Source organism: Muscardinus avellanarius (assembly GCF_963383645.1).
Source record: "Muscardinus avellanarius genome assembly, chromosome: 6".
Classification (NCBI taxonomy): Eukaryota; Metazoa; Chordata; class Mammalia; order Rodentia; family Gliridae; genus Muscardinus; species Muscardinus avellanarius.
Window position 1 is genome coordinate 19945075 of NC_137791.1, and position 26004 is coordinate 19971078.

A 26004-nucleotide genomic window follows, 5' to 3' on the forward strand; every position below is an offset into this window, starting at 1 on the left:
CCATAGAAGTGGATTCTTCAGACCAGGGGAAACTTGGAAACTGGTTTTGGCGCCACACATTCTACAGAGGAATATCTGTGTAATTGCAAGTGGTAGATTGAAATGGTGTCAATTTTTGACACCTCCCCGGATCCATGCTCTTTTTGTAAAGAACTTTCCCAAGATGACTGTGGGTTTAACCATCTAACTTGCTTTTTTTGGCCAACGGGTCAGGGGCAGACTTGATGCAGTGAGAGGTTTGGACATTGCTAGACCTTTGCACCATTTGTCTTCAGATTGTCTAGGCTAGCTCGGTGGAGGACAAGAGGCTACAGGGAGCAAAGCCATCGTGGACCAGATAGCTGCAGGCTGGCCATAAATGCATGAACTGAGCCTGGTTCTCATCAGCAGAGCCCTGAGCTACCTCCAGACATGTGAGAAATAATAAATAGTGGCTTATCTAAACCGTGGGGTAGTTTGTTACACAGCAATAGCTGACTGCCTGCTACTCTGCCCTGAGGCTCATGTTGCTTCAAACAGTCTGAGTCTGTGCTGCACACTGAGATCATGTCTTTATCATCTCTTAGTGAACATTGTTTGGGAAGCCAGTTTTATTTCCAAAAAAGGGCTGCACTAGGAACAAGATGACTTGACATTAAAGTGCCAGAAATACTTGTAAATGAATTCATTTTAATCTGTGTATACTTGCAATTTGTCAAAAAATATGTTAGTGTTGATTTTTATATAAAAGGATAATGTTTTCCATTTGCTTGGGGGGGCAGCAAACAAAGCCCATGTTATAGATGAAACACAAGGCAGGATTTTTTTTTTTTTTTTTTGGTGGTACTGGGGATGGAACCCAGGGGCCTTCTACCTCTGGGCTATACTCCCAGACCTATTTTATAATTTATTTGGAAACAGGGTCTCTTAAGCCAGCTGAGGCTGGCTTCGAACCTTCGTGATCCTCCTGTCTCAGCCTCCCAAGCCCAGGGATTACAAGCATGCGCCACCACGCCCGGCCTTCAAGGCAGGCTTTTTATTGGTCTGGCACATAGTAGCTGGCTGTCTCGTAGTAGATGTATGTAGTTCCTTAGCTAATGATTCTGAGATGTGGAGCTGAATTCTCTGGGAATGTGTATAGAATGCCTGAGAATGTGTATAGAAATTCTTAAGAGTAAAATAATTCTACCCTTAACCCCAGCATAAGCCAACACAAAAGGCACCCATTTTACCCAGGGGGACATGTTGGTAGGTCTCTTTTAGCAAGCTCACAGCCAAAATGGCTTTTGTTTCAAGTGAGGGGCTTTCTGGGTAAAGCCTGTGCCTTAACAGATCCAGAATTCTTAAAATTTTAAATATAAAATTGTCTCCATTTACAATTATCTTCTAATGTTTCCATAATTCTTTCTTTGTGCTGCCATCGGTGGTTCTACTGAGTTCAGGAATTGTGTCTATTTTATTGAGGCAGAGTTGGATTTATTTATCAAATAGTCTCCTCTTTCTGAAAGCGAATCATTTCAACAGTCACTAGTTGACACATTAAAAATGTACTTGGATTTATCTTGTGGGAAATGAAAGTTCTGTATTTAAAAATGAGTGGGTAAGCTAGGCGTGGTGGCGCATGCATGTAACCCCAGCATTCGGGAGGCTGAGACAGGAGGATCACGGTTCGCGGCCAGACTCAGCTACCTAGTGAGGCCCTTTGCAACTCAGTGAGACCATGTTTCAAAATAAAGAACAAAAAAATAGGGCTGGGGGTTTAGCTTGAAGGTAGAATGCCCCTCGGTTCAGTCTCCAATACCGCAAAACAACAAAAACAACCAAACAAAAAAAACACTGGTAACTGCTTACTGTGCTGTGATCTTTGTTAATGAGTAGATGGAGGGGAGAAGCCCGTACAGAATGTGGGAAGCTGAGCCGTCTCACAGCCTGGGTAACGGGATGAGGTCGAGACCACGTGGAGGAACTTGCTTATCGCGATGGTGATAGGGCTTCACCATCTACTCGGGTGAGTCTCAAAGTCCGCACAATGATAAGTTTTCCTGCGATTCTGAAGTCAATTGATGCAGTGCATACCAAGAGGCTAGGCAGGTTCAGGGCACAAGATAATGTTATTAAACCATTTCAGGGCATTTTAGTGAACCAAACATTAGCCGTAAATGAGCTAATGAGTCCCCAAAGAGAATTAACATGTGGCCAACATAGGGCCGTGTCTATTTTCTGTCTTGGCTGTGGCCAGAAGTGCATGCATTAATATCCAGAAGGGCGCAGGGTTCAGGTTTATCTTTAGACGTTCAAATGAACTTCTTCCAAAACAACAGGTGATTAAAGTAAAGGATTTATTGTAATCTGCTTACAGTCCTTTGCAAAGACAGACATATGTTTTGCATAAAGATATAAATTGCTTCATTTTAAACTAATTTAGTGTTTTTTTTAATTATATGAGACGTTTGGGTGAATTATGAATTGTACCAAACCAAGATTTTTTAGGAGCAATATGGTACAAAAATAAGAGCAGACAGACAATTTGGACTGGGACAGGCATTCAACAGTGATTTTAGAATATGGCTTTGCTGTTTAATCAAGCAAAGTTACCCAGAGACACACAAAGCCAGTAACTCTGTTAATACAAAAAGCTGATGCAGACTGTCTCCATTCCCAAACCCGGTTAGGTTGAAAATTCCCCTCTCCTAAAAAGATACGTCTGAACTAAAAGCTGCTTCTGCAAACAGTTTTTTTTTTTCTCTTCATTTCCTAGAACCTCCCAGTCTGCATGCTGTGCATTCATCTCCTGCGCGGTGTGGATCTCATATTGCTGTGCGTTGTAAGTTGATGGTACTTAAAGATCTGCCTAGAAATTAAATTCCTGAAGTTGCAAATTATGTAAGAAAAACTCCTCCCTCCGCGTACAGTGCTCACAGGTCTCCCCTCGCAGGAGGCAGGTGTCTTTTGAAAGACAAGGTGATGTTGCCTGCCTGGGGAACTTTGGAGAAGAGTATGGATCAACTGTGGCCTTCTCCCGGCCTTGAACTTGAGCTATAGCTTTTAGGTGTTGGAAAATAATGCAATTTCACTGAGTTCCCGATGATTACTATCACCACCTTTAAAAGATTAGTTTGGCCTCCATATCAAGTAGTTTTAGTGCCATTGTATTGTTAGTTTCCCCAAAGACACGTAGGTCTGTGATTTGGGAGCAAGAAGAAAAGCCTTAAGTCACATCAGTGCCGAACAGATTAATGAATTACAAATTTTAGTGCCACTGTCTTGCTTATGTGATCTGTAGTGTTTTTGTTTTTCTCCAAAACTGTTTTATGTATAAAATTTCTTTTTAAAACCTACCTTTAAAAAATCTAAAAACCCTCTAATGATCTTCCGGTCTCCCCGCCACTCTGATGGACCCTGGCCACGATGGATAGTCCCAGTACATCCTGCCACGACCTGTGTGTTCCCATGACCAGTTCTAGGAGTGTAGAACCCTTCCCAAGACCAGCGGTGACTGATCTTGGAGAGACGTAGCGAGGGCATGGAATCTCCCCCTTCCCAGCGGACAAAATTGGGTTTTCTGATATGGGAGATTCTATTCTGCTTCTTACAGAAAGGGGAAAAGAGGCGGCTTTCCTCAAGCGGCAGCACTCCCGGCACCCTCTATGCCATGAGCGTCGTCAAGTGCTACCACCAGGACTGCAGACACCGGAGTGTGCTGTTCCCCAATGGAAGTAAAATGAAGCAGAAACCAGGAAAACGTGTCCAGTCCCACCAACGCTCCAAGCGGGAGACCAGGAACAAAACAAAAGGTACAGAAAAAGTAGAAAGGCTTAAGGACAACCCAAGAGGTTTTAAGTGTGGTTATTTACAACAGAGACTGTAAAATGGTAAATTAGATATGAAGCTTAAAAAGGCACAGCTTTCCCTTTCTTAAATACACTGTAAACGGTTCGTTATGCATGCAGAACATTTTACTTTACAAAAAAAAATTTTTTTACCTTGTTTAGACAAAGATAGTACTTAAATAGTCTCCAGCAAAATAGAATTCTTTCAAAAATACTTTCCCATTCATCCTATTAACCATTAAAGATTTTTTTTTGTATGTGTCTCATTTACAAAAGTTCCTTATACCTTATTTCAGGTCCTTCACGATTTATACATACAGTAATGTACAGCACAGCAAAAGACTGCAAAAAATTATCTGTAAAGCCAACACAATAGATACTAGAAATCGAAACCAAGGCATTTGTTTTAACGTCTTATTCATTCTAATTAAATAATAAATGGACGCTAACGAGTGGATATACCAGTGACACAGGAAAACGTGCCCAGAGAGGGCCCCTCTTCCACGCCTTGTATCCTGTTATCACACGACAGGAATCTGTATATATTTTTTCTTTTTTTGTATTTTTTAAATAACAAAAGGATATTAATGCCCCATATTGACTATACGTTTTATGTGCAAACCAAGGGTAAGCTTGAAAAAGTTCGTTAGTCCTCGAACCCTTTTAAAACAAGCTAACGATACCAGAAACTACATGGCATAGTTAAAACTTCCATCTGTTAAAATATCAAAATCAGAGAGTTATTGACTAGATATGGCTTTTCATCCAGAGGAACAGGAACGTGTTTCTAAGCGTTGGGGACCGGAGAGGGAAGAATCCTTTAGACTGCTTAGGTCTTGCCAAATCCTCATCACAACGGCTTTCCCAGCTCCAAGCCCTCGGTATGATTTTAAACTTGAGAAACTGCTGAACAAGTGTGAATCAACCATCGCGTGTTAAAAATGATTTCTCGGGTCCTTCGCGGGTGTGGAATAACACGGGGGAAACTTAAGGCAAAGTTCTTCTGGCGAGACGTCTCCCGTCACTTCCTGTGGAAGTAGAGGGGCTTGGCGTTCCCGGACTCCACCTTTGGCAGCTGGTCGCTGATGATTTCCACCAGCATGGCGGGGAATTCCACTTTCAGGGCCTGGGACTCCCGGAAGGTGTAGAAGCAAAACTCCAACAAGTCGCTCACCAGCTACAAGACACAGAAGGGACATGACTTAGGGGCCTTCCTTCCATCTCCCCTTGGACTCTCTGACCTTAGAGGCAAGTGCTAGAAACCATGTCGTAATCTAGCCATCTTTTTGGCAGAGATGAAGAAGGGTGCTCTCTCCTGTCATGTAAGATGCCTTTTGGTACCAGACAAATTCAGCCTAGAACTGTGAAATCTCCAAACACTAAATATATCAGAGGCAGCAGGGTCCCGATCTCTGTGTGGATGGGATGAGGCTGGCATGCACATGTGTCTTTTGTATGTTGGTGGCGGGCCTTCCCACGTGGTGCTGGCTCAGGGCCCAAGCTCTTCGCTCAGCTGGACCGTGAGCAAAAGCATCAAGTTAGGGGCTGTCTCTCTAGCTCCTTCCCCTTCTCTGACCCTGGAATATATATATATATATATATATATATTTTTTTTTTTTTTTTTTTTTTTTGCTGGTCTGGGGGTGGATCCCAGGGCCATTTGACCTCCAAGTTATACCCACTACCCTATTTTATTCTTTATTTTGAAACCGGGTCTCACTGAGTTGCAGAGAGGGCCTGCCTCACTAAGTAGCTGAGGCTGTCCGCGAACCGCGACCCTCTGGTCTCAGCCTCCCAAATGCTGGGATTACAAGTGTGCGCCACCACGCCCGGCTCTGGGGCATAATTTAAAATCACAAAAAACGCACTTTAATTGTTCCTTCCTGAATTCCACTCACTCTGCAATACTTTGGATTTAAGTGTTCCCCGCAAACCCAAGTATTGGAGACTTGCTCGCACACTAGCGTTATGGGGAGGCGACTGGGGCGACGACTCTGAAGGTGAGAAGGGGACCACAGCTCTGTGCCAGGTGGCATCTTGGTGGCCCTCAGAAGTCACGGACTGGAACCTCTACTGAACCTTTGATTTTTATAAGTTAATTACCTCATGTATTTAGTATAGTAATGGAAAGCTAACATACCCATTTCTGATGTACGTTCACAAACATCAAAGTTAATCACTAAGCCAAACACAAGAGGGAAGGAGGGGATGGGAATTGGGAAGGGTTAAATGAGTGATGTGTGCACGTATGCCTCTACCATCTTGGATCACAGCAGGCACTGTTAATCATACTCTAACTCCCATCTCTATTTTATTTTGAAACAGGGTCGAAGTTGCTGAGGCTGGACTTGAACCTATGATCTTCGTCTTTGAGCCACCCAAGTATTGGGATTACAGCCATGGACCACCATGTGCAGTGCCCCATAGTCTTCATACATGGATTCTGGTGAAACTACATCTGTAAATTTCCCTTCAGTTTTTCTTTTTCCTCAGTGGACAGGCTTAACCCTAACCTATGAAATTCACAAGTTTTCAATTCTGCAAGTATACCCAAAGAAATTGACACAGGTGCATTTAAAGTGGTTGGAATGAATACATCTTTCTAGAATTTACATCACTTCTGGTATTAATGATAATGATATTTATGTTCTCATGTTATATGTCTTTCTTATTAAGTCAGAGAGTAAATATGATAACAGCCTTCAATACAAACTGAGCAGCAAGACAACCTCCTCCCTCTGTGCCTGTGATCTTCTCTCAGCCTACAGTGGTGTTTCCCTGAACAGCTTCCAAAGACACTGAAGGACGGTCCCTAAGTGAACAGCTTCCAAAGACACTGAAGGACGGTCCCTAAGTGAACAGCTTCCAAAGACACTGAAGGACGGTCCCTAAGTGTTCGGCGTCTGCAGGACATCGGGAGGCAGCACAAACCACCGTTCTTTAGACACATCGCCATGGCCTCAACACACTTGCACGCCTCGTGGGTGCTACGCCTCAGCTTTCTTGTCTGTAAAAATAGGGATAACGGCACCCGAGCCTCACCCATGATAGAACAAGATGTCAATTATTATCGAAGACGCTGAGAGGTACTGCTGGAGTCAAGCCTCATTAATTCTGTCCTTTCCAACTCCTTGAAATAGAATTTCCCACTGTGGGTCATCGCTGTGGAAACTTGGTCCTCAGAGATGGTCCTATGAGAACCTTATTTTTTTTTTGCCTTAAAATTGTGTTTTGTGTATTTTATAGGTGAGTGTGGTGGCGCAGTTCTGTAATCCCAGTACTTGGGAGGCTGAGACAGGAGGATCACAGGTTTGAGGACAGCCTCAGCAAAGAGTGAAACTCAACAATCTGGTGAGACCCCATTTCAAAATAAAAATAAAATAGGGTGGGGTGTAGTTTGGAGGTAAGGATATCCCTGTGTTCAATCCCTAGTGCCACAAAAATAAAATATTTCTTATATTTCATGTGGAAGGGCGTGGCTGTCCATGCTACACCTCCTCGGGTGTGACACCCCTCATATCAGCCGTCAGAGTCTTGCACACTTACTGCCCCATTTCAGATCAGTCTTTTCCAGGTCCCTTTTGAGTCTCACTATGGATAGCAGGGCTGTTTTTTCCCTTCGAAAAAAAATTTATATCATCAAGGTGGATGACCTCTTGAGGTGTCTGCTGTGTTTCCCTCCACAAATGACCCATACGAGGACAAACCAGTGTCTTCACTAGAATGCGGTAGGGACTTGGAGACACAGGATCTCCTGGATCGACTTGAGCTAAGAGGGCTTCACTCTGCACGAGGGTCTGCATCCAGTCTCTGGGGCTGCTAGGTTATCACACCTACTGGCTGTGACTTACATAGAAGCCAGATTGCGAGCCTCCCTGTGCAGCTTCTGGGCATGTGCTAGTCCTCCAGGCCCTCGCCACTGCTGGGCTTCCAGAGCCCTTGCTGTAGCCAAGCAGGCCTCCACAGTGCCTCTCACCTGCTGACCTGCTGGCACTCTAGTGTGGCCCACAGGGACTTTTGGTCTCTTCGATTTTGCCATGGATACACTGTGTAACCAAGGTCATTAATAACAGCCACAGGGAGGTTACACTACGCTGTGTAGCTAGAGTCAACGTCAACATTACCTAACAGACTCACATCCCAAGACACATCTTCAGGAAAAAGACTTTTAAAAAGTACCAAAGAAAAACTCTGAAATGAAGAACTCAGTAAGTGAAATTAAAGAAAATACAAGAGAAAGCCTTAACGATAGGCTATATTAAGAGAAAAATAGAATATCTGAACTTGAAGACAGGTCTTTTGAAATAAGCTAGTGTATGGTTTGGATTGAAAACGTCACCCAAAGATCACATGTTGGACATGCCCTGCCTTGGAGCTAATCAACTATGAACTGAAAACTCTACAACTCAGAGCCAAATAAAGCTTTCTTCCTCTGAATTTGGCTTGTCAGTTATTTTGGTTGCAGCAAAGAAACAAAACAAGGAAAAAAAAAACCTAAAATATCCAGTTAAAGGGAAAATACAAAGAGGGCATTCAAGACCAAGACCTTTGGAACAACAGTAGTGAGGATTTCAACATGCCACTCCATCAATGAACATATCATCCAGATGAGACATCAGTTAAATCTATGCTGGAGAATGGAATGAATCTAGAAGTGAGTAAAAATTGTTTAGGAATTATACAAATGTGACAGGTGGGCATGATAGCACATGCTTATAATCTAAAAAAAAAAAAAAAAAAAGGACTTGGGGTATAGCTTGGAGGTAGTAGGCCCCTAGGTTCCATCCCCAGTACCACCAAAAAAACAAAAAATTATGCAAATGCATGGAGTCTGAGCAAACAGTGGGTTATTGGAGAAGTTAGAAGTTTCTCAAAACAAATGGCAATACAACATATCAGTACCAGTATTAAGATGGAGGTTTATCGCAGTGAAAACCTACATGAAAAGAAAAATTTCAAATACAATTGACTCCAAGGGATCAATAAGAGATGGTTTTTTTTTTAAAGGTAAATGAAATCCAATAAAACTTTAGCAAGAAGACCTGAAATAAAATTAGAAATGAAAAAGAATATAGAACTGATAACACAAAGGGATTCTTATAAAAACTCTATGCAAAGAAGTTGAAAAATCTACAAGAAATGGACCAATTTCAGGACACACATGAGATATCAAAATTGAACCAGGAGAACATAGAAAAGCCCAGGACCAGATGGTTTCAATGCTGACTTTTATCAAAACTCTAAATAACTAATGCCAGTTATCTTGAAATAGGAGAGAATCCTTGAAATTCAACCTATGAGACCACCAGAAAAACCCTGATACAAAAGCCAATGACACAGTCCAAAAAGACTACTTGAGTATTCCTGATATGAACATGAATGCAAGGATGGTTCAACATATGAAATCAATAATCATAATACTTTGCATTTGATAATATTCACTGCTTTATGTTAAACATCCTGAACAAGCTGGATATGGTGGCATACACCCAGCATTTGGGAGGCTGAGGCAGGAGGATCACAATTCATGGACAGCCTCAGCTACTTAGGCCCTTTGCAATTCGGTGAGACCCTGTTTCAAAATAAAGAATAGAAAAAAAAAATAGGGTTGGGGGTGTAGCTCGGAGGTGGAATGCCCCTGGGTTCCATCCCCAGTACTGGAAAAAATATCCTGAACAAATTAGGTACAGAAGGTTTGTATCTCAACATAATAAAAGCATTATGTGACAAGCCTACAGGCAACATCATACTAGGTACAGCAAAACTGAACACATTTTTTATCAGGAAGAAGACAAAGTGTCCTTCAGCAGGCTTGTTTCTTAAGGTATTACAAGTTTTAGGTAGAGCATTTAGTCAAGAGAAAGAAAAGGCATGTAAACAGGGAGGGACAGAATCAAATGATCACTCTGCAGAAATTTGATTCTTTACATAGAAAAATCTAAAGGTCATCCAAAAGGCTATTAGAACTGAAACATTCAGTAAAGTAGCAAGATACATCAACATACGAAAATGAGCTTTTCTTAAACTGACAACAAATTTGATAAGGAGTAATGAAAACATTCCCATACAAAATGCCGAGCCAGGCATGGTGGCGCACGCTTGTAATCCCTGCACTTGGGAGGCTGAGACAGGAGGATCACACGAGTTCAAAGCTAGCCTCAGCTACTTAGTGAGGCTCTCAGCAACTTAGTGAGACCCTGTTTCCAAATAAAAATATAAAATAGTTCTGGGAGTATAGCCCAGAGGTAGAAGGCCCCTGGCTTCCACCCCCAGTACCACCAAAAAAAACCCCAAAACAACAAACAAACAAAATTCCTAGGAATAAATTTAACCACAAAATTAAAAGACCTCTATGATGAAAATGACAAAATATTGATGAAAAAAGTTGAAAATATACACAAAAAAGTAGAAGAACCAAACATGTTCATGGGTTGGAATAATTAATATTGTTAAAATGTCCATACTAAGCCCGGCATGGTGGCGTACGCTTGTAATCCCAGCATTTGGGAGGCTGAGACCGGGGGATCGCTGTTTGCAGACAGCCTCAGCTACTTAGGCCCTCAATAACTTAACAAGACTCCGTTTCAAAGTAAAGAATAAAAAATAGGGCAGGGGGTGTAGCTCAGAAGTTGAATGCCCCTGGGTTCCATCCCCAGACCCGCAAAAAAAAAAAAAAGTCCATACTACTCCAATTTAGATTCAGTATTAGTCTCCATCAAAATACCAATAACATTCTTCACAGAACTAGAAAAAAACTGTCCTAAAATTCATACGGAGACACAAAAGAACCCAAATGGTCAATTCTCAAACAAAAAGAACAAATCTTGAGGCATCACAATACCTCATGTCAAGACATACTAGAGTTAAGTGTAACCCAAACAGCATGATATTGGCATGAAAACAGACACACAGGCCAGTGAGACAGCATTCCAGATGTAAACCCACACATCTAAGCTGAGTAGTTCTTGACAAAGGCTCCAATCGTATACACTGGAAAAAGGACAAACTCTTCAACACATGGCCCCTATTTCTTATTTTGTATGAAGCTCAACTCAAAATATATCAAAGACCTAAAACTCTTACACCACTAGAAGAAAACATAGAGGAACTTCAAGGTATAGGCAAACATTTTTCTGACTAGGACCCCAAAAGCAAAATTTGGCAAACGGGATAACCTCATATCATTCTAAAAAGTTTATTTCTGCGCAGTAGAGCAAGCAGTCGACCAAATGAAGAGCCAATTTACAGAATGGCAGGAAATAAGCTGCCAATCATTCACTTGACAGAGGGTTAAGATCCAGAATGTGTAAGAAACTCAAAAACTTAACCACAGGAAATAAGTAATCCAATTTAAAGACGAGAAAAGGATCTGAGCAGACACTACTCAGAAGAAATAGAAATGTATGAAAAATGCTCAGTTATTAGCCATCAGAGGAAATGCAAATCAGAACTACAAAAAATACCATCTCACCCCATTTAGGACAGCTATTATAAAACAAATAACAAATGACGTGGAGAAAAAGGAACTCATACGTGTTGTTGGTGGGAGTATTAATTAGTATAATTAGTATGGGGAAAAGTACAGAGGTTTCTCAAGACACTAAAAATAGATGTGCCACACGATCCAGCTATCTTACTTCTGAATGTATATTCAGACGTATATTCTAAAGTGAAATTAGCACATCTAAGAGATTCCTGCATGCCCATGTTTACCATGGCTGTATTTACAGTATGTAAGATATGGGATCAGCCCAGATGCCCACCAACAGAAGAATGGATAAAGAAAATTATGTGTGAAAAAATATATGTACATATGTGTGTATATGTATATGTATACACACACATATATACATAATGGGATATTTGATCATAAAGAAAAATCATGTCATTTGCAGCAAAATGGATGGAATTGGAGAATGTTATATATGTATGTACTCTCTTATGTAAAAGCTAAGAGGTGGGGATTTGAAACAGAATAGGGTGTGTGAGTGGACATAGGGGAGGTTGGGTTGGACAAGGGTGTCAGATCTGATCAGTGCATGCTATATGAATGCATGAAATATGCTGAACTCCATTATTATGTGTTAGTAAAACAAGAACTAGACAAAGAGAATACTAAAAAGAGCAAGAGAAAATCATGAAGTCTCTTATCCAGGAATACCATTAAGCTAGGTGGTTTCTCAGCAGAAACTCTACAGGCTTGGAGAAAATGGGATGACATTAAAAGTTCTCAACAAGAAAAACATTGCCAGTCAAATATGAAAGAGAAACTATTTCCAAAAGAAGCAAAAACTGAGGGAATTCATCAAAACCAGTCTGGTCCTACAAAAAAATGCTTAAGTGAGGCCTACACTGAAAGTGAAAGGATGATAGCTACCAAAATGAAAACGCACAAGAGTACAAAACTCAACAGTAGACAGAGAATGAAGAGGACTTCACTTCATCATGATAAGCGACTACCAACTTGAACTATAAGACAACAAAATAACCAGAAGAACATTAATGGAATGATAGGAGAACGTGTTCATCTATGGACAACAGTCTTGAATGCAATGGATTAAATTTCCCAGTTAAAAGATATAGACTGAAAAGAGTAGAAATGGCGGAATTAGAGGCAAGATGGCAGCGTGGTGTCCACCATGGCAAGAAAAGTGATTTTTATGACAACATCCCAGAAGAGATCAGAAAGCACACTGTTCCTGCGGCACATGCTTGGGAATTTTTTTTTTTTTTTTTTTTTTTTGCAGGTCTGGGGATGGAACCCAGGGGCATTTGACCTCCGAGCTACACCCCCTGCGTGATATTTTTTGTATTCTTTATTTTGAAACAGGATCTCACTAAGTTGCGGAGAGCCTAAGTAGCTGAGGCTGTCTGTGAACCTCGATCCTCTGGTCTCAGCCTCCCAAACGCTGGGATTACAAGCGTGCGCCACCGCGCCTGGCCTGGGAATTCTTAACAACATACTCTGTAAGAAAAATGTTCAAGTGCATTGGAGGGAGCCCCACATGGCCAGGCTGGGATGCCCAGCCGCGCATCCCAGGGGCCTTGGTGTTCCTGGCCGACCTGCTCTTGGGGCCGTGGTGTGCTTGGAGCAGCTGCTCTCCCTGGTGAAGTTGTGGGCCTCCGCTTTTGATGGGGAGATAAAATCCATTGCTGCTAAGTACTCGGGCTCCTAACTTCTGCAAAAAACACAAACTCTTTTCTTTTATTAAAAATATTGAAGAAGAGAGACTAAGATGGTGGTGGCCAGTATTCAGGAGAGGCAGACAGATCCACTCCACCTTGAACTTTTGAAGAAATCTCCCCCAAAGCAGACTGCTCCTGCCTCACACGCTCAAGAACTCTGGACAACATACAACATACTATGTAAGAAAAATGTTTGGGGCATGTCACAGGGAGCCCCGCAGAGCCGGGATGGGCTACCGGGCTCCTCTGTACAGTGCTGGGGGCTGGGGTACACTCGGAGCAGCAGAACCCACAGACCTTTGGAGGGGAGACAAAATTCATTTCTACCAGGTATTTGGGCTCCCATCTTTTGCAAAAGACATGCACTGTTTCCTCCTACTTAAAAAAATATTGAAGATAAAATGGGAACCTACAGAGACTGAAGCATGCTGCACAGCAAGGCCGGTGCCAGCGGGGCTGGGATCGGGGCCTGCTGCACAGCAAAGGGCCAGCAGGTTCCTGCAATCGTGTGGTCAGGAAGCACCTGAAGCTGTCGCTGCCTCACCCCACCTCTCAGCAGATCTCCAGATCCAAGTGACCTCTATTAAAAAATTGGGTGTGAGTGGATCATCTTGTCAAAGTCACACACCTTTGTGCTGTCATGATTTCAGCAAATGGGAAATAGTGTGGAAAATAAAAGAAGGACTTCCAAGGAAGAGATTAACTGTAATTGATTGGCTATGGAGAAGAAAGGTATCTAGCCCCCCCCCCAAAAACAAAACAAAACAAAACAAAAAACAAACTACCAAACCAATACACAGTATCTGTGTTCATAGCTGCACAATTCTTCATTCCCAAACTATGGAACCAGCCAAGATGTCCATCAACAGATGAGTGGATTACAAAACTATGGGATATATACACAATGGAATTTTACCCAGCCATAAAGAAGAACAAAATTATGGCATCTATAGGGAAATGTCACAAAAAGTAAGAAATCAGATGTTTTCCCTAATATGTGAAAATAGGGAGAAATGGGTAACAGAAGGAACTCTAGTTGAAGAAGAATGGAGCTAAAAGATGTTCTGTTAGGTGAAGGAAGTCATACATAGACAAATCCCACATGTTATCACTCATATGTGAAAGCTAAAAAGTTGATCTTGACGGAGAGAATGGAATAGTGGTTTACCAGACCCTGGGAAGAGTGTTAGGGAGAGAGAGAGGATAGTTAATGAGCATGAGGATCAAGCTGGATAGGAGGAAATCACTTCTCGTGTTCTACAGCACAAAATAGGATAATTATGGTTGGGAACAATTAATTGAATATTTCCAAATAGCTAGTGGAAAGGATTTTGAACGTTCTGGACAGAATGAGCTGATGTATGTCTGAGGTGATTAATATGCCAGTTACCCTGATCTGATCATTACACATTCCATACACATGTACTGCGACGTCAGTGTGCTCCACGCTTACTATTTATCAATTAAAATAAAACCTTTTGTAAAAAAAATTAACCTGAAGGCAGACATCTGTTTCTAGACAACACAAACACTAGGACATTTCTGCCTAGTGCCATGACTTTCACATCTCTTAAGTTGGGTCTCATTCATATCCAGAAATTAAGGCTTCCTGTCCTTGGGCCATAGGAATTTTAGGGAGTATATTAGGCAGCTTTTCATCACTACAACCAAAAGATCTAACAAGAACAATTTGGAGGAGAAAGGATTCATTTTGGCTTAGTTTTAGAGGATCCATGGCAGACACCTGAGGGAAAGGAGTAATGGATGGAGCTGCTCAGCTCATGGCGGACAGAAAGCAAAGAGAGAGGAGAGAGGGAGAAAGGAGAGAGAGGAGACAGAAGATAGGGAGAGAGAGGGAGAGAGGAGACAGGAGAGAGGGAGGGGCGAGAGAGGAGACAGGGGAGAGGGAGGAAGAGAGAGGGAGAGAGGAGAAAGAGGAAAGGAGAGAGAGAGGGAGAGAGTGAGGGGGGAGAGGGGAGAGAGGAGACAGGAGAGAGGGAGGGAGAGAGTGAGGGGTGAGAGAAGAGAGGGGAGAGGGAGGGAGAGGGGAGAGAGGAGAGAGGGAGGGAGAGAGGATAAAGAGGAAAGGAGAGAGAGAGGGAGAGAGTGAGGGGTGAGAGAAGAGAGGGGAGAGAGGAGACAGGAGAGAGGGAGGGAGAGAAGAAAGAGGAAATGAGAGAGGGAGAGAGGGAGGGGTAAGAAAAGAGAGGGGAGAGAGGGAGGGAGAGAGAGGAGAAAGAGGAAAGGAGAAAGGGAGGGAGAGAGGGGGAGAGGAGAGGGAGAAGACAGGGAGAGGAAGAGAGAGGAGAGAGGAGAGAGGAGACAGGAGAGAGGGAGGGAGAGAGGGAGGGAGAAAAGAAAGAGGAAAGGAGAGAGGGAGAGTGAGGGGTGAGTGGAGAGAGAGAAGAAGGGAGGGAGGGAGAGAAAGAGAGAGATGGACAAAGGCAGGCAGGTTGGAAGATCAGTTCTTCCACGGGAACACCAACCTGCTTTCTCCAATTAGATCCCACCTCCCACTTGTCTAAGCAGCCATCAATGGGTTAATCTACTCATGAGGCCAGAGCCCTCCTAATCTGATCATTTCCCCTAATCAATAACAGGGACAACAAAGGTTTTAATTCATGACTCAGCATATCCATCCATCCATCATCCATCCATCCACCCATCCATCATCCAACCACACTATAGAGCACCTGTGCCGTGCCTACCACTGAGCAAACTGCAGCAAGAACAAAACCCTAATACACAGAGAAAGTTAAAGCTGGGAAGCAGGGAGAATGGCGCCAGGTGCTGACTTGGGGAAGCTGGATAGAGGGGGACCTCCTAGAAGGTGACCTTGGCACATGCCCCGGGGGCAGGAGGTAAGCCTTGGATGGCTCTGTGGGCTGGGGGCAGAGCACGTGAGAGGACTGGTGGGTTACTTACTGAGCTCAGGAATCATGGGAAAGCCTGTAGCTGACCTATTGACACTGGAACAGGTTGCCTGGCAGGGCCAGGGCTGTGGGAGGGGTCGTATTTGCACAGAGAGTATAAGGAAGCTGAGTCCTACGTGCTACCAGAGATGAGGCACAGTGAGCCAGTTCTTGAACATGAGAGCACATGGCAGGAGCCGAGCTCACAGGCACAGGTCTTGGGCCTTCTCAGGCCTTGGTCCCTACCTGGAACCCTGTATGACTGTCCTCAGCACTGAGCCTGGAGAGAGGCTGAGAGAGCAGACCAGCAGGAGAGGCCGAGGGCCGGGCTGGGGACAGGTGTCCCAGACGCTCCTCCCCAACCACTCACCCACCCACCCTGTTCTTGTTCTACAAAAGCAAACACAGCTTGTTCCCAGTCATGAGCGGATCCCCAGGGCCTCTGTTTACACCTCAGCTGCTGACGGATGGGGCCTTCCTGGGGAGCCAGCGTGCAGGGAGCTGGGCACTTGACTGCAAGCACATCACCCCTGGGGAGGGGGTCACCGCTGAGCACTGTCAGCCAGGGCTCACCCTTCACAGGTGGGCGGCCAGGGCACCCACAGGGCTGGCTGTTCAGTGGGCCTCAGCAGCTGGGTAGCAGTGAGCTGCCACAGAAGGCTGCCTGGCCCGCCCCACCCTGGGACATCGTGGGCGCCTCTGCGGCCTGGAGTCTGCTGGAGACTGCACTCTGAAAGGTCTGGGATTCCCTGTGGGAACAGAAGCTGAGAGCTCTGATCCGCAGGGCCCTCCCATTTCTTCCTGCCATCTAGCCGGCCACAGGGGCCTCAAGAGCAAGGAGCCCTGGTCCTCAGCATGGAGGCAGGATACTATACAGGAACATGGCACCATCCCTGCTGGAAAATGCAGGGGTCAGACCTCTTGAGGAGCGGGAACCAACAGGAGACGAGGACACCAATGGGTATGAGGCACAGGACCTCTTACGAGGCAGGGCCCTCACCCTCCTTTCAGCGTGGGAATGGCACCGCCCCAGGGACAGTCTTGGCACAGTCAGAGCAGCTCAAGTCCCACCCTGGAGGGACGCCGGGCAGGGTGGGAGCCAGGCTGCGGATCACTAGGTGAGCACTGATGGTGTCTACTTGGACCCAAACACTCCTCACACCGTGAAGCTGAAACCACAGAGAGCTCGGGTCATCAGGACCAGCCACAGCTTCAGGGTGGGGGACAGCCAGAGCCCCCCAAAGGCCGCTGAAAAGGAAACCACCTCAGGACGGCTCTCCTGGAGCAGACCCAGCCAATGCCTTCAGCACCCACTGGGTGTGGCCTTATTTTTATCTTTACTTTTGCAGTACTGGAGGTTGAACCCAGGGACGTTCTACCTCTGAACTACATTCCCACATTATTTATTTAATTTATTGCGGTACTAGGGGTGGAACCCAGGGACATTCTGCCTCCAAGCTACACCCCCAACCCTATTTTTGATTCTTTATTTTGAAACTGGAGTTGCAAAGGGCTTCACTAAGTAGTAGCTGAGGCTGACCGCAACCCGCGATCCTCCTGTCTCAGCCTCCCAAATGCTGGGATTACAAGTGTGTGCCACTATGCCCGGCTTTTATTTTTTACTTTGAAACAGGGTCTTGCTAAGTTGCTGAGGATGGCCTCAAACCTGAGATCCTCCTGTCTCAGCCTTCCAAGTATGGGATTATAGATACTACTACTAGTAATAATAATAACAATATTATTATTATTCAATGTCACTCTTTCCAAATGACCTGAGCCCAGCTCCTTGTGCACATGTGCGCATCTCTGGGGTATTCATGTCCCTGGCCTCCTGCTGCCCTCTTCCCCCCAGGAGGCCTTCCTGGCCTCTTCTGTCTTCTGATCTCTAGCCATGGGGCCAGCTCTTTAGTCCTGTGATTGTGTCTCTCATGGTCTAACTCTGCACAGGCCCAGTGCAGCGCCTTAAGTGGCCTGCAGGCTCCTGGGGGACAGGAACCCCTATTTATCCTTCACCACAGAGGGGTGCAGGGGTCAGGGGCCCCCTTGTCACTGCTGCACAGGCCTGAGGAGGGCTAAAGGGATTCAAGTTGAAGGGTCCCTGTCTTGGGCTTCTCTGATTTGTCCCATAACCCAAGTGCTTGGGAATTGCTTATTTTAATAGTATATTTTAGGGCAGCAGCTTTAGTCAATGTACCGCCTCTCCCCCTAACGCAAGAAAAACACACGATCGAGTAATTTAAATGAGCGTCTTCATTTTTGTGGCGTTCTATTGATAATGCAGCCTGGGGCGGCGGTATCTGCCTATAACACCAGTACTTGGGAGGCTGAGACAGGTGGATCCCAGGTTTGAGGCCAGCTGTAGTGACTTAGCAAGATCTTACTTCAAATAAAAAGTGCTGGGGGAATAGCTCAGTGGTAGAACGCCTCTGGATTCAATCTGCAGTAACACGTGCACGCAGGCACGCACGCACACGCTCACACTCATTTCTTGCTCAATACACGAAGCTAATGTCTTTCCATCTCTCTCCAGAAATCCAATTTCCTTCAAAGTGTTTACACTGTTATTTTAAATTTGTTTTGTTTGTTTTTTTGGTACAGGGGATTAAATCCAGAGGCATTCTACCTCCAAACTACACTCCCAGCCCTTTTCTATGTTTTGTTTTTAAATCAGGGTCTTACTAGGTTGCTAAGAGTCTCACTTAATTGCTGAGGCTGGTCTCCAACCTGAGGTCCTCCTGTGTCAGCCTCCCAGGTACTGAGATTACAGGTGTATATACCACCACACCTGGCTTAAACTGGGTTTTAAGACAACTTCCTCTATCTTGGCAGGGGACAGTGCCCCCCAGGGCCGCTAAGTGTGGCTTGGAGGCCCGGAGGGGAGGGGAGGGGAGAGGAGGAGACAACGGCCAGCTGGTTGCCCTGCCTCAGTGTCACCTCATATCGATTCCTACTCTCTTTTGGAGGATGGCGAGGTAAGAGCCCTCATTACAATCAGCAGCCAGAGGAATCGGAATCAGACTTGTGCACTGGCTCCTCACTCTGCACAAAACACACCGCCTGGAGTCACAGCCCTTTAGCAGAGGCCCAGTGGGGTTCTGCCAGCCGGATGGCCTGGCGGGGCCCTCCCTTGCTCTGTCTACTGAGGCATCCCCGCGGAGCTGCCCGCGCTCTGTACCCACCACAAGAGGCCGCCCTCCCGCCACACCTCAAGCTGGTCCAGTGGCTATGGGGCTTGAAGGATATGGACCTCTGAACTAGAGCTCCCTCACTCCTCGTATGTTAAGTGCTGACCCCAGACTACTCACCTAGTCAGCATGCACTTTGGCATCAAATGAGCACTGGGGCGAGACTGGGGTACTGTAGCTGGGTGGTGGAGTCTGAGTCCCTGCCTCTGTGCAGAACCCCGGGCTTCACACCTAGCACCATTGGGGGAAAGTAGAGCCAGCCGTATTGATGCATTGGGGCAAAAGATACAGATTCAACCGTAAACGTTCAAACACTAGGAGTGTCTCTGAACACAAATGGCTAGCGACTACTCAGTACACATGTTCCAGAAATAGACTTGTGATCAATGAAAAATGACCTGCAGTGATTATCTAAGGAGTTTGGCCTTCATTCAAAATAAAACAGGCTTATTCTGAGGGCACAAAAAGTGTGGGCAACAACAATAAAAAATAAACTGGAAGACATCAAATTAAAACCTGGCATCAAGGGACCCTATCAAGACAGTTCAAAGAGCAACCCATGGAATGGGAGAAAAAATATTCAAATCATAAATCTCATAAGAGGTTAATATCCAAAACATATATATATTTCAATGACAATAATAAAAAATTAAAAATGGGCAAAGCATATGAATGACCATTTCTCAAAATAAGATATAAAATGGCCAATGTGTACATGAAAAGAGGTTTAACATCATTAGTTTTCAGAAGAAAATGCAAATTAAAATAAAAAACACAGATAGTACTATACACCCAGTAGGATGGCTGAGGATGGAACCCAGGGCACTCTACCTCCGAGCTACACCTCCAGCCCTATTTTTTATTCCTTATTTTTATTATTTTAATTAATTAATTAATTATTTGGTGGTACTGGGGTTCCTGGAAGCCCTTCTACCTCCGGGCTACACTCCCAGGCCTATTTTTACATTTTTATTTAGAAACAGGGTCTCCTAAGCCAGCGCGTGCGGATGGCTTCGAACCTGCGCGATCCTCCTCTCTCTGCCTCCCAAGCGCGGGGATTACAAGCGTGCGCCACCACGCCCGGTTATTCCTTATTTTTAAAAGTGTCTCACTGAGTTGCAAAGGACCTCACTAAGTAGCTGAGGCTGTCTGCGAACTGCAATCATCCTGTCTTACCTCCCAAATGCTGGAATTACAAGTGTGTGCCACCACGACCGATTCAAAAACATTTTTTAAAATGGAGGGGAAATACCAGCAAAGTTTGAATGGAAAGATAGGAGAGGAGGAAGGCTGATCTTGATTAATGAGGGTCTACACCTGAACATGTGTAAAATTTGAATAAGACATGGTTAACCTAGACAACCATAGTTGGGAGGGGGGAAGGGAAAACGGGGGCGGGGGGGAGAGGGCACCAAATATAGTTTAAATGTATACTATTTATGTTCAATAAAAAAAATTGTTAAAAAAATAAAATAAATAAAAAAAGGAAAGTAACTTTTTGCAAGGATGCAGAGAAAAATGGAATCTTTGTGCAGTTCTGTGGAAGACAGTATGACAATCTCTCAAAACAATTAAACAGAATCACCATATAATTCAGGTTTTACCTCAATTCACTACCAGGTTTTACCTCAAATAAGCAAAAGCAGGAATATGAACAGAAATGTGTATGCCTTCATTCACACCGGTATGATTCACAACTACACAAAAGTTGGAAACAACCCAAATACCTACAGGACATCAATGAATACCCAAAATGTATCTGTACCCAAAGGAATATTATTCAACCTTAAAAAGGAATGAAATTCTGACACGTGTTACATGAACAGACCTCAAAAACAGTATGATAAAGTGAAAAAAGGCAGACGTAAAAAGACAAGATGCTGTACGATTCCCCTAACAGAGACAGTCATCAAATTCACAGAGACAGGCAGTAGAATGGTGTTCTCCAGGGGCTGGGGGGAGGGGTGGGAGTTAACGTTTAAAGGGTGCAGAGTTTTTGGGGTGACAGAGATGGAGATGGTTGCACGATAGTATGAAAGTACTTACTGCCCCTGAATTACACTTAAAAGAAATACACTTAAAGATGGTTAAGATGGAAAATTATATGTAATATGTATTCTACCACAGTAAAATTTTACTTTACAAGCCAGGCGTGGTGGCGCATGCTTGTAATCCCAGTACTTGGGAGGCTGAGACTGGAGGATCGCAGCCAGCCTCAGCAATTTGTGAGGCCCTCCACAACTTAGTGAGACCCTGTTTCGAAATAAAAAAAATAAAAAATAGGGCTGGGGCACAGTAGCTCGGAGGTAGAATGCCCTTGGCTTCGATCCTCAGTATCACACACACACAAAATTACTTTACAAAAAGACAGGTTTAAGGACTCCAACTTCCTCCTAGTACAGGTGAGCAGGGCTGAGGTCTGTGTGTGCGCTGGTGGGTGGGTCTGACCACAAGGTCGGCTTTAGTCGGCTTTACCCTGGCGGACTGTGGCATGGTAACACAAGCGCCTCCCCTGCTAGCTGAGCAGCATTTGACTCGTTTCTACACCCAAAATAAATACAGCCTTCTGCAAGGCTACAGTAGCACTTGCTCGTGGATTCCCTTCAAACACAGGCTCGGGGGTCACACAGCTCAGTGCTCGGCGGGTTCCCTTCCAGGCTGAGTTCAGGGGAGCCATGGAGCCCTCCTAGATCTGGCCAAGAGATACCCACAGGCATTTCTTGGCCACAAGTTCATCAGTGAGCATGCTTGGCGTGCTAAATTCTAGGCAGGAGAGAGGCTTTTGGGGACGTGGGGGGATACCAAGCTGCTTCTGGAAGCGCAATCACTGTTGACTCCCCATCTTAGGAGTGTACTTTGTTCTGCTAAGGGCCAGTATGGTGGACCAGGGGCAGATGGATTCACGCTTGCTCCCGTGGCAGCAGACAGGCCTCCAGGGGACATGCGCTCCCCACCCCATCTGATGATAGGAGCTCTGCTCACAAATTCCAGGGAAAGGGGACATACGAGGGCGGCCAAAGGTAGAGCCCCGGGCCTGTGTGGATGCCTCTCACAGTGTCCAGAGAGGCCCAGAGGCCTGACCCAGTGACCGAGTCAGGGTTGTTCTGTGCAGCCGCCTGCGCCGCCCAGGGTCTGGGCTGAAGGCTGCCTACTGGGATGGGAAGCAGGTGCTGCCCAGTCTCATCAAAAACCAAGGGCGTTTCTGCAAATTCTCCACCTTGTCCCCACCCATTAGCATCTAAGTATTTTCTTTTTCATTTTTCTTTCATTCATTCCTCCTTCCCTTTCTTTTTTCTTTTTTGATACTAGAAATTCAACTCAGGGATATTCTACCTTCCAGCCACACCCCCAGCCCTTTTTCTTTTTTCTTTTTTTTGTGGTACTGGACGTGGAACCCAGGGGCTTTTCTACCTCTGGGCTATACTCCCAGACCTATTTTTTACTTTGTTTGGAAACAGAGTCTCACTATGTTGCTGAGAGCCTCACTAAGTAGCTGAGGCTGGCTTCGAACCTGTGCGATCCTCCTGTCTCAGCCTCCTAAGCGCTGAGATCACAAGCGTGCACCACCACACCCGGCCCTTTTTCATTATTTTGAAACAGGGTCTAAGTTGCAGAGGCTGGCCTCAAACCCATAGTCTCAGCCTCCTCTAAGTACTGGGATTACAGGATGTACCAGGACACCTGGCGAGCATCTGACTATTTTCTAAAGTTATATTTTATTTTGTTCTCCATTGCCATTTTTATAATAAATTCAACAGCCATCAGTGGTCTTTGGTCAGTGATGAATATTAAAATCCTCAGAATCTATTTCTTGAGGATGCAATGCTGAGCAAGTTGGGCTCATCTGCCTTCTAATTTTCTTGTACTTGAATTTATTTAATTCCCACCCTGTTTAAGTTTCCTTGTATTACAAGCCTCGATCTAGACCACAGCTCCGCCTTCTTGTGAAAAAGGTCTATTGTGCGTGTGAAAACCACAAAGAAAAATAACACAATGGAAAAGAAGAAAGTGGGGCTTAAAGATAAAGGGATAATTAGAACATTGCGGAACAAAGGAAATCTAATGAAAGGGTTGTGTTCGCAATGCATTGGCATGTTGCTGTATATAGAAGTATGAACTTTTCCTAATCTTGTTTTCAATATTTCCTAGATCTTTCTTGCAAATGTACACTACGTTGAGCTCACTAAAAGCCTCAACCAACTTGTGTGTATATGTTACCAACTTTTATATTACGTTAAGTCTAGATTGCACAATTAAATCCTTATTTCAAAGTCTGAAAGAAAAAACAAAAATGAAGCCGTCAAGCCCATTAGCCAGACATGTCCTTCCATGGGAACACCTGAGACAAGGTGGCCTGGCTTATTTCCTTGATTCTATGATGCCACCAAATCAAACCGAGATTGGCTCCCTATGTCCCGCAGGTCAAATCTAACTGCAGTTTTTAGAAAAAGAAATTCAAATTTGTATAATTTTAAAAGGTTAAGCCAGGCGTGGTGGTGCATGCTTATAATCCCAGTACTTGGGAGGCTGAGACAGGAGGACCCGGGTTGGTGGACAGCCTCAGCTACTCAGTGAGGTCCTCTGCAACTTAGACCTTGTTTCAAAATAAATACAAAATCAGGCTGGGGATGTTGCTAAGAGGTAGGATGCCCCTGGGTTCAATCCCCAGTACCACACACACACACACACACAAAATAGTTTAAAAAATTTGAAAGAATAATGTTCTATGACATGTTGAAATCATATGAAATACTTTAACTGCAACACGGCCACACTCCTTCATTTACATTACTACTTTTGCGCTGAAGAGTTATGAGAAAGACCACATGGCCACAGAGCCTAAAATACTTACTATCTGGACCATGACAGGGGAGAGTTAGTTGACCCCTGAATTACAAGGTACCTGGGAGATTTAACAACAGCTTTTAGGAAAGAGAACAAGGCCTGGTTGCTTGTTAAACTATATGGCAAGTATAATACGTCTCCTTATTTCAGAAATATTAAAGTGTTTGTGGGGTGGGAGAAGGTTTTCAAATGAAGCGATGGTGGTAGCCAAATGGATTTCTGGATATTACACACTCTTCTAGCCTTTAGGAAATGCTTTAGAAAAAAAATTCCCCTAAGGGAGTTGAGCTAGATATAAGCAGATATTATCCAGCTTAAAACTCCCAGAATTTGTCATTTGAGTAGAGAACTTCTTTCTAGCTTACTTACTTACTTTCGTTCTTTCTTTCTCTATTTCTTTCTTCTCTCTCTCCCTCCCCTCTTTCTTTCCTTCCTTCCTTTCCTTCTTTCTCTCTCCCTCCCCCTTTCTTCCCTCCTTCCTTCCTTCCTTTTCCTTTCCCTTTTTCTTTTCTTTCTTTTTGTGGTACTGAGGATGGTACCCAGGGGCATTCTACCTCCAAGCTACACTCCCAGCCCTAATTTTTATTCTTTATTTTGAAACAGGGTCTCACTGAGTTGCAAAGAGCCTCATTAACTGAGGCTGGCTGCGAACCACGATCCTCCTGTCTCAGCCTCCCAAACGCTGGGATTACAAGCGTGCGCCACCATGCCTGACTTGTCTTAAATTTTTGGTATTCCTTCAGGAATCCTTTTCTTTGAGTGAACATTCCCTATAAGTCATATGTGTTCACCATGAAATTTCAATATTCACTGTAGCCAGGTCCTGTGAAGTCGCTCTGAACACTGAGTTAGTGGATACTGAGTGACCGCTCCTGTGGGGAATAGTGGGCTAGATTCTGGTCAGCGTTTTAATCAACCGTCAGTGTATGAGCTTGTGTTATGCACGTCTCTGTTTAAAGACACCTCCTTTAATATACACTGTTGATTCATTAACGCTGAGCTCCTGGCCCACAACACTAACTCATGCCCAAACGAAGCTTTTCTAATACACCTGCTTTCTGTAATAGCCTTCTTGTGCTTAGGGAGGTGTTAACAGACAGGTGTTAACAGCAAAATTCCTAGCAAAAAGTGTCCAATGCACAAAAATATGGCAAGAAATAGACCTCAAAATGAACATTTATTTATAGTACGAGAACTAAAGCAAGAAGGCAGAGACACCTTTCAGCCTTGGCCAGGACCATGCGCCAAGGTGGGACACAATTTTTACTGCTTCACACATATTTGTGTGTGTGAAGAGTGACTTTGAAAGTGCCCTAGTGTTGACTTTAGGGTTACAAAGAAATTTTAGCAAGTCGGTGAACTGGTACATATAGCATGTGAGAGTGATAACTGACTATATGTAATTTATTTGTATGTTTGTTTGTTTGTTGTGGAACTGGGGTTCCTGGAAGCCCTTCTACCACCGGGCTACACTCCCAGACCTATTTTATTTTTGGAAACAGGGTCTCTTAAGCCAGCGCGGCTGGCTTCGAACCTGCACGATCCTCCTGTCTCTGCCTTCCAAACGTGGGGATTACAAGTGTGTGCCACCACACTCGGCTACTGTATGTAATTTAACTACACACTTTCTGGTCCCTGTAACGATGAGCTTGACAAACTAAATTTGCCAGCTGGCATTGTCCTGGCCTTCAATGTGTCAGTCATTTAGTGACCTCCTGAAGTCTAAGATGCTCTGCGGGTGACACTCCTTGTGATCTGCTCCACTGAGCTTACTGCCGTGGACAGCCCTGTCCCAGGCACACCTGGGTACCACTCCACGCCCCCCCCCCAGTTGCTCCTGGAGCTCATTTCCTCAGATCAACACAATCTTAAATTGATTATATCATGCTCAGGATAGGCTGCGTGATTTGTGGGGTCAAGTGCAAAATGGAAAAGCAGGACTCCTTGTTCTATTGTTTATTAAGTATTTTAAGATGGCCAGGTATGGTGTATACCTGTAATCCCTATACTTGGGAGGCTGAGACAAAAGGATTGCAGGTTGGAGTCAGCCTCAGTGACGTAGTGAGA

At 44.5% G+C, this 26004-nt stretch overlaps 1 protein-coding gene across 2 annotated transcripts in view; it reads right to left on the reverse strand.

The window, feature by feature from the left end:
- Window positions 1-4830: 4830 nt before the first annotated feature.
- Window positions 4831-26004, reverse strand: part of NR3C2 (nuclear receptor subfamily 3 group C member 2) — a gene marked incomplete at both ends in the record, with an annotated part of 355651 nt that continues 334477 nt past the window's right edge. For both annotated transcript variants that reach the window (XM_080697437.1, XM_080697436.1), the window contains one exon: window positions 4831-4986. In XM_080697437.1, the coding sequence (XP_080553563.1) occupies window positions 4831-4986 (156 nt within the window). The remainder of the gene's footprint in view (window positions 4987-26004) is intronic.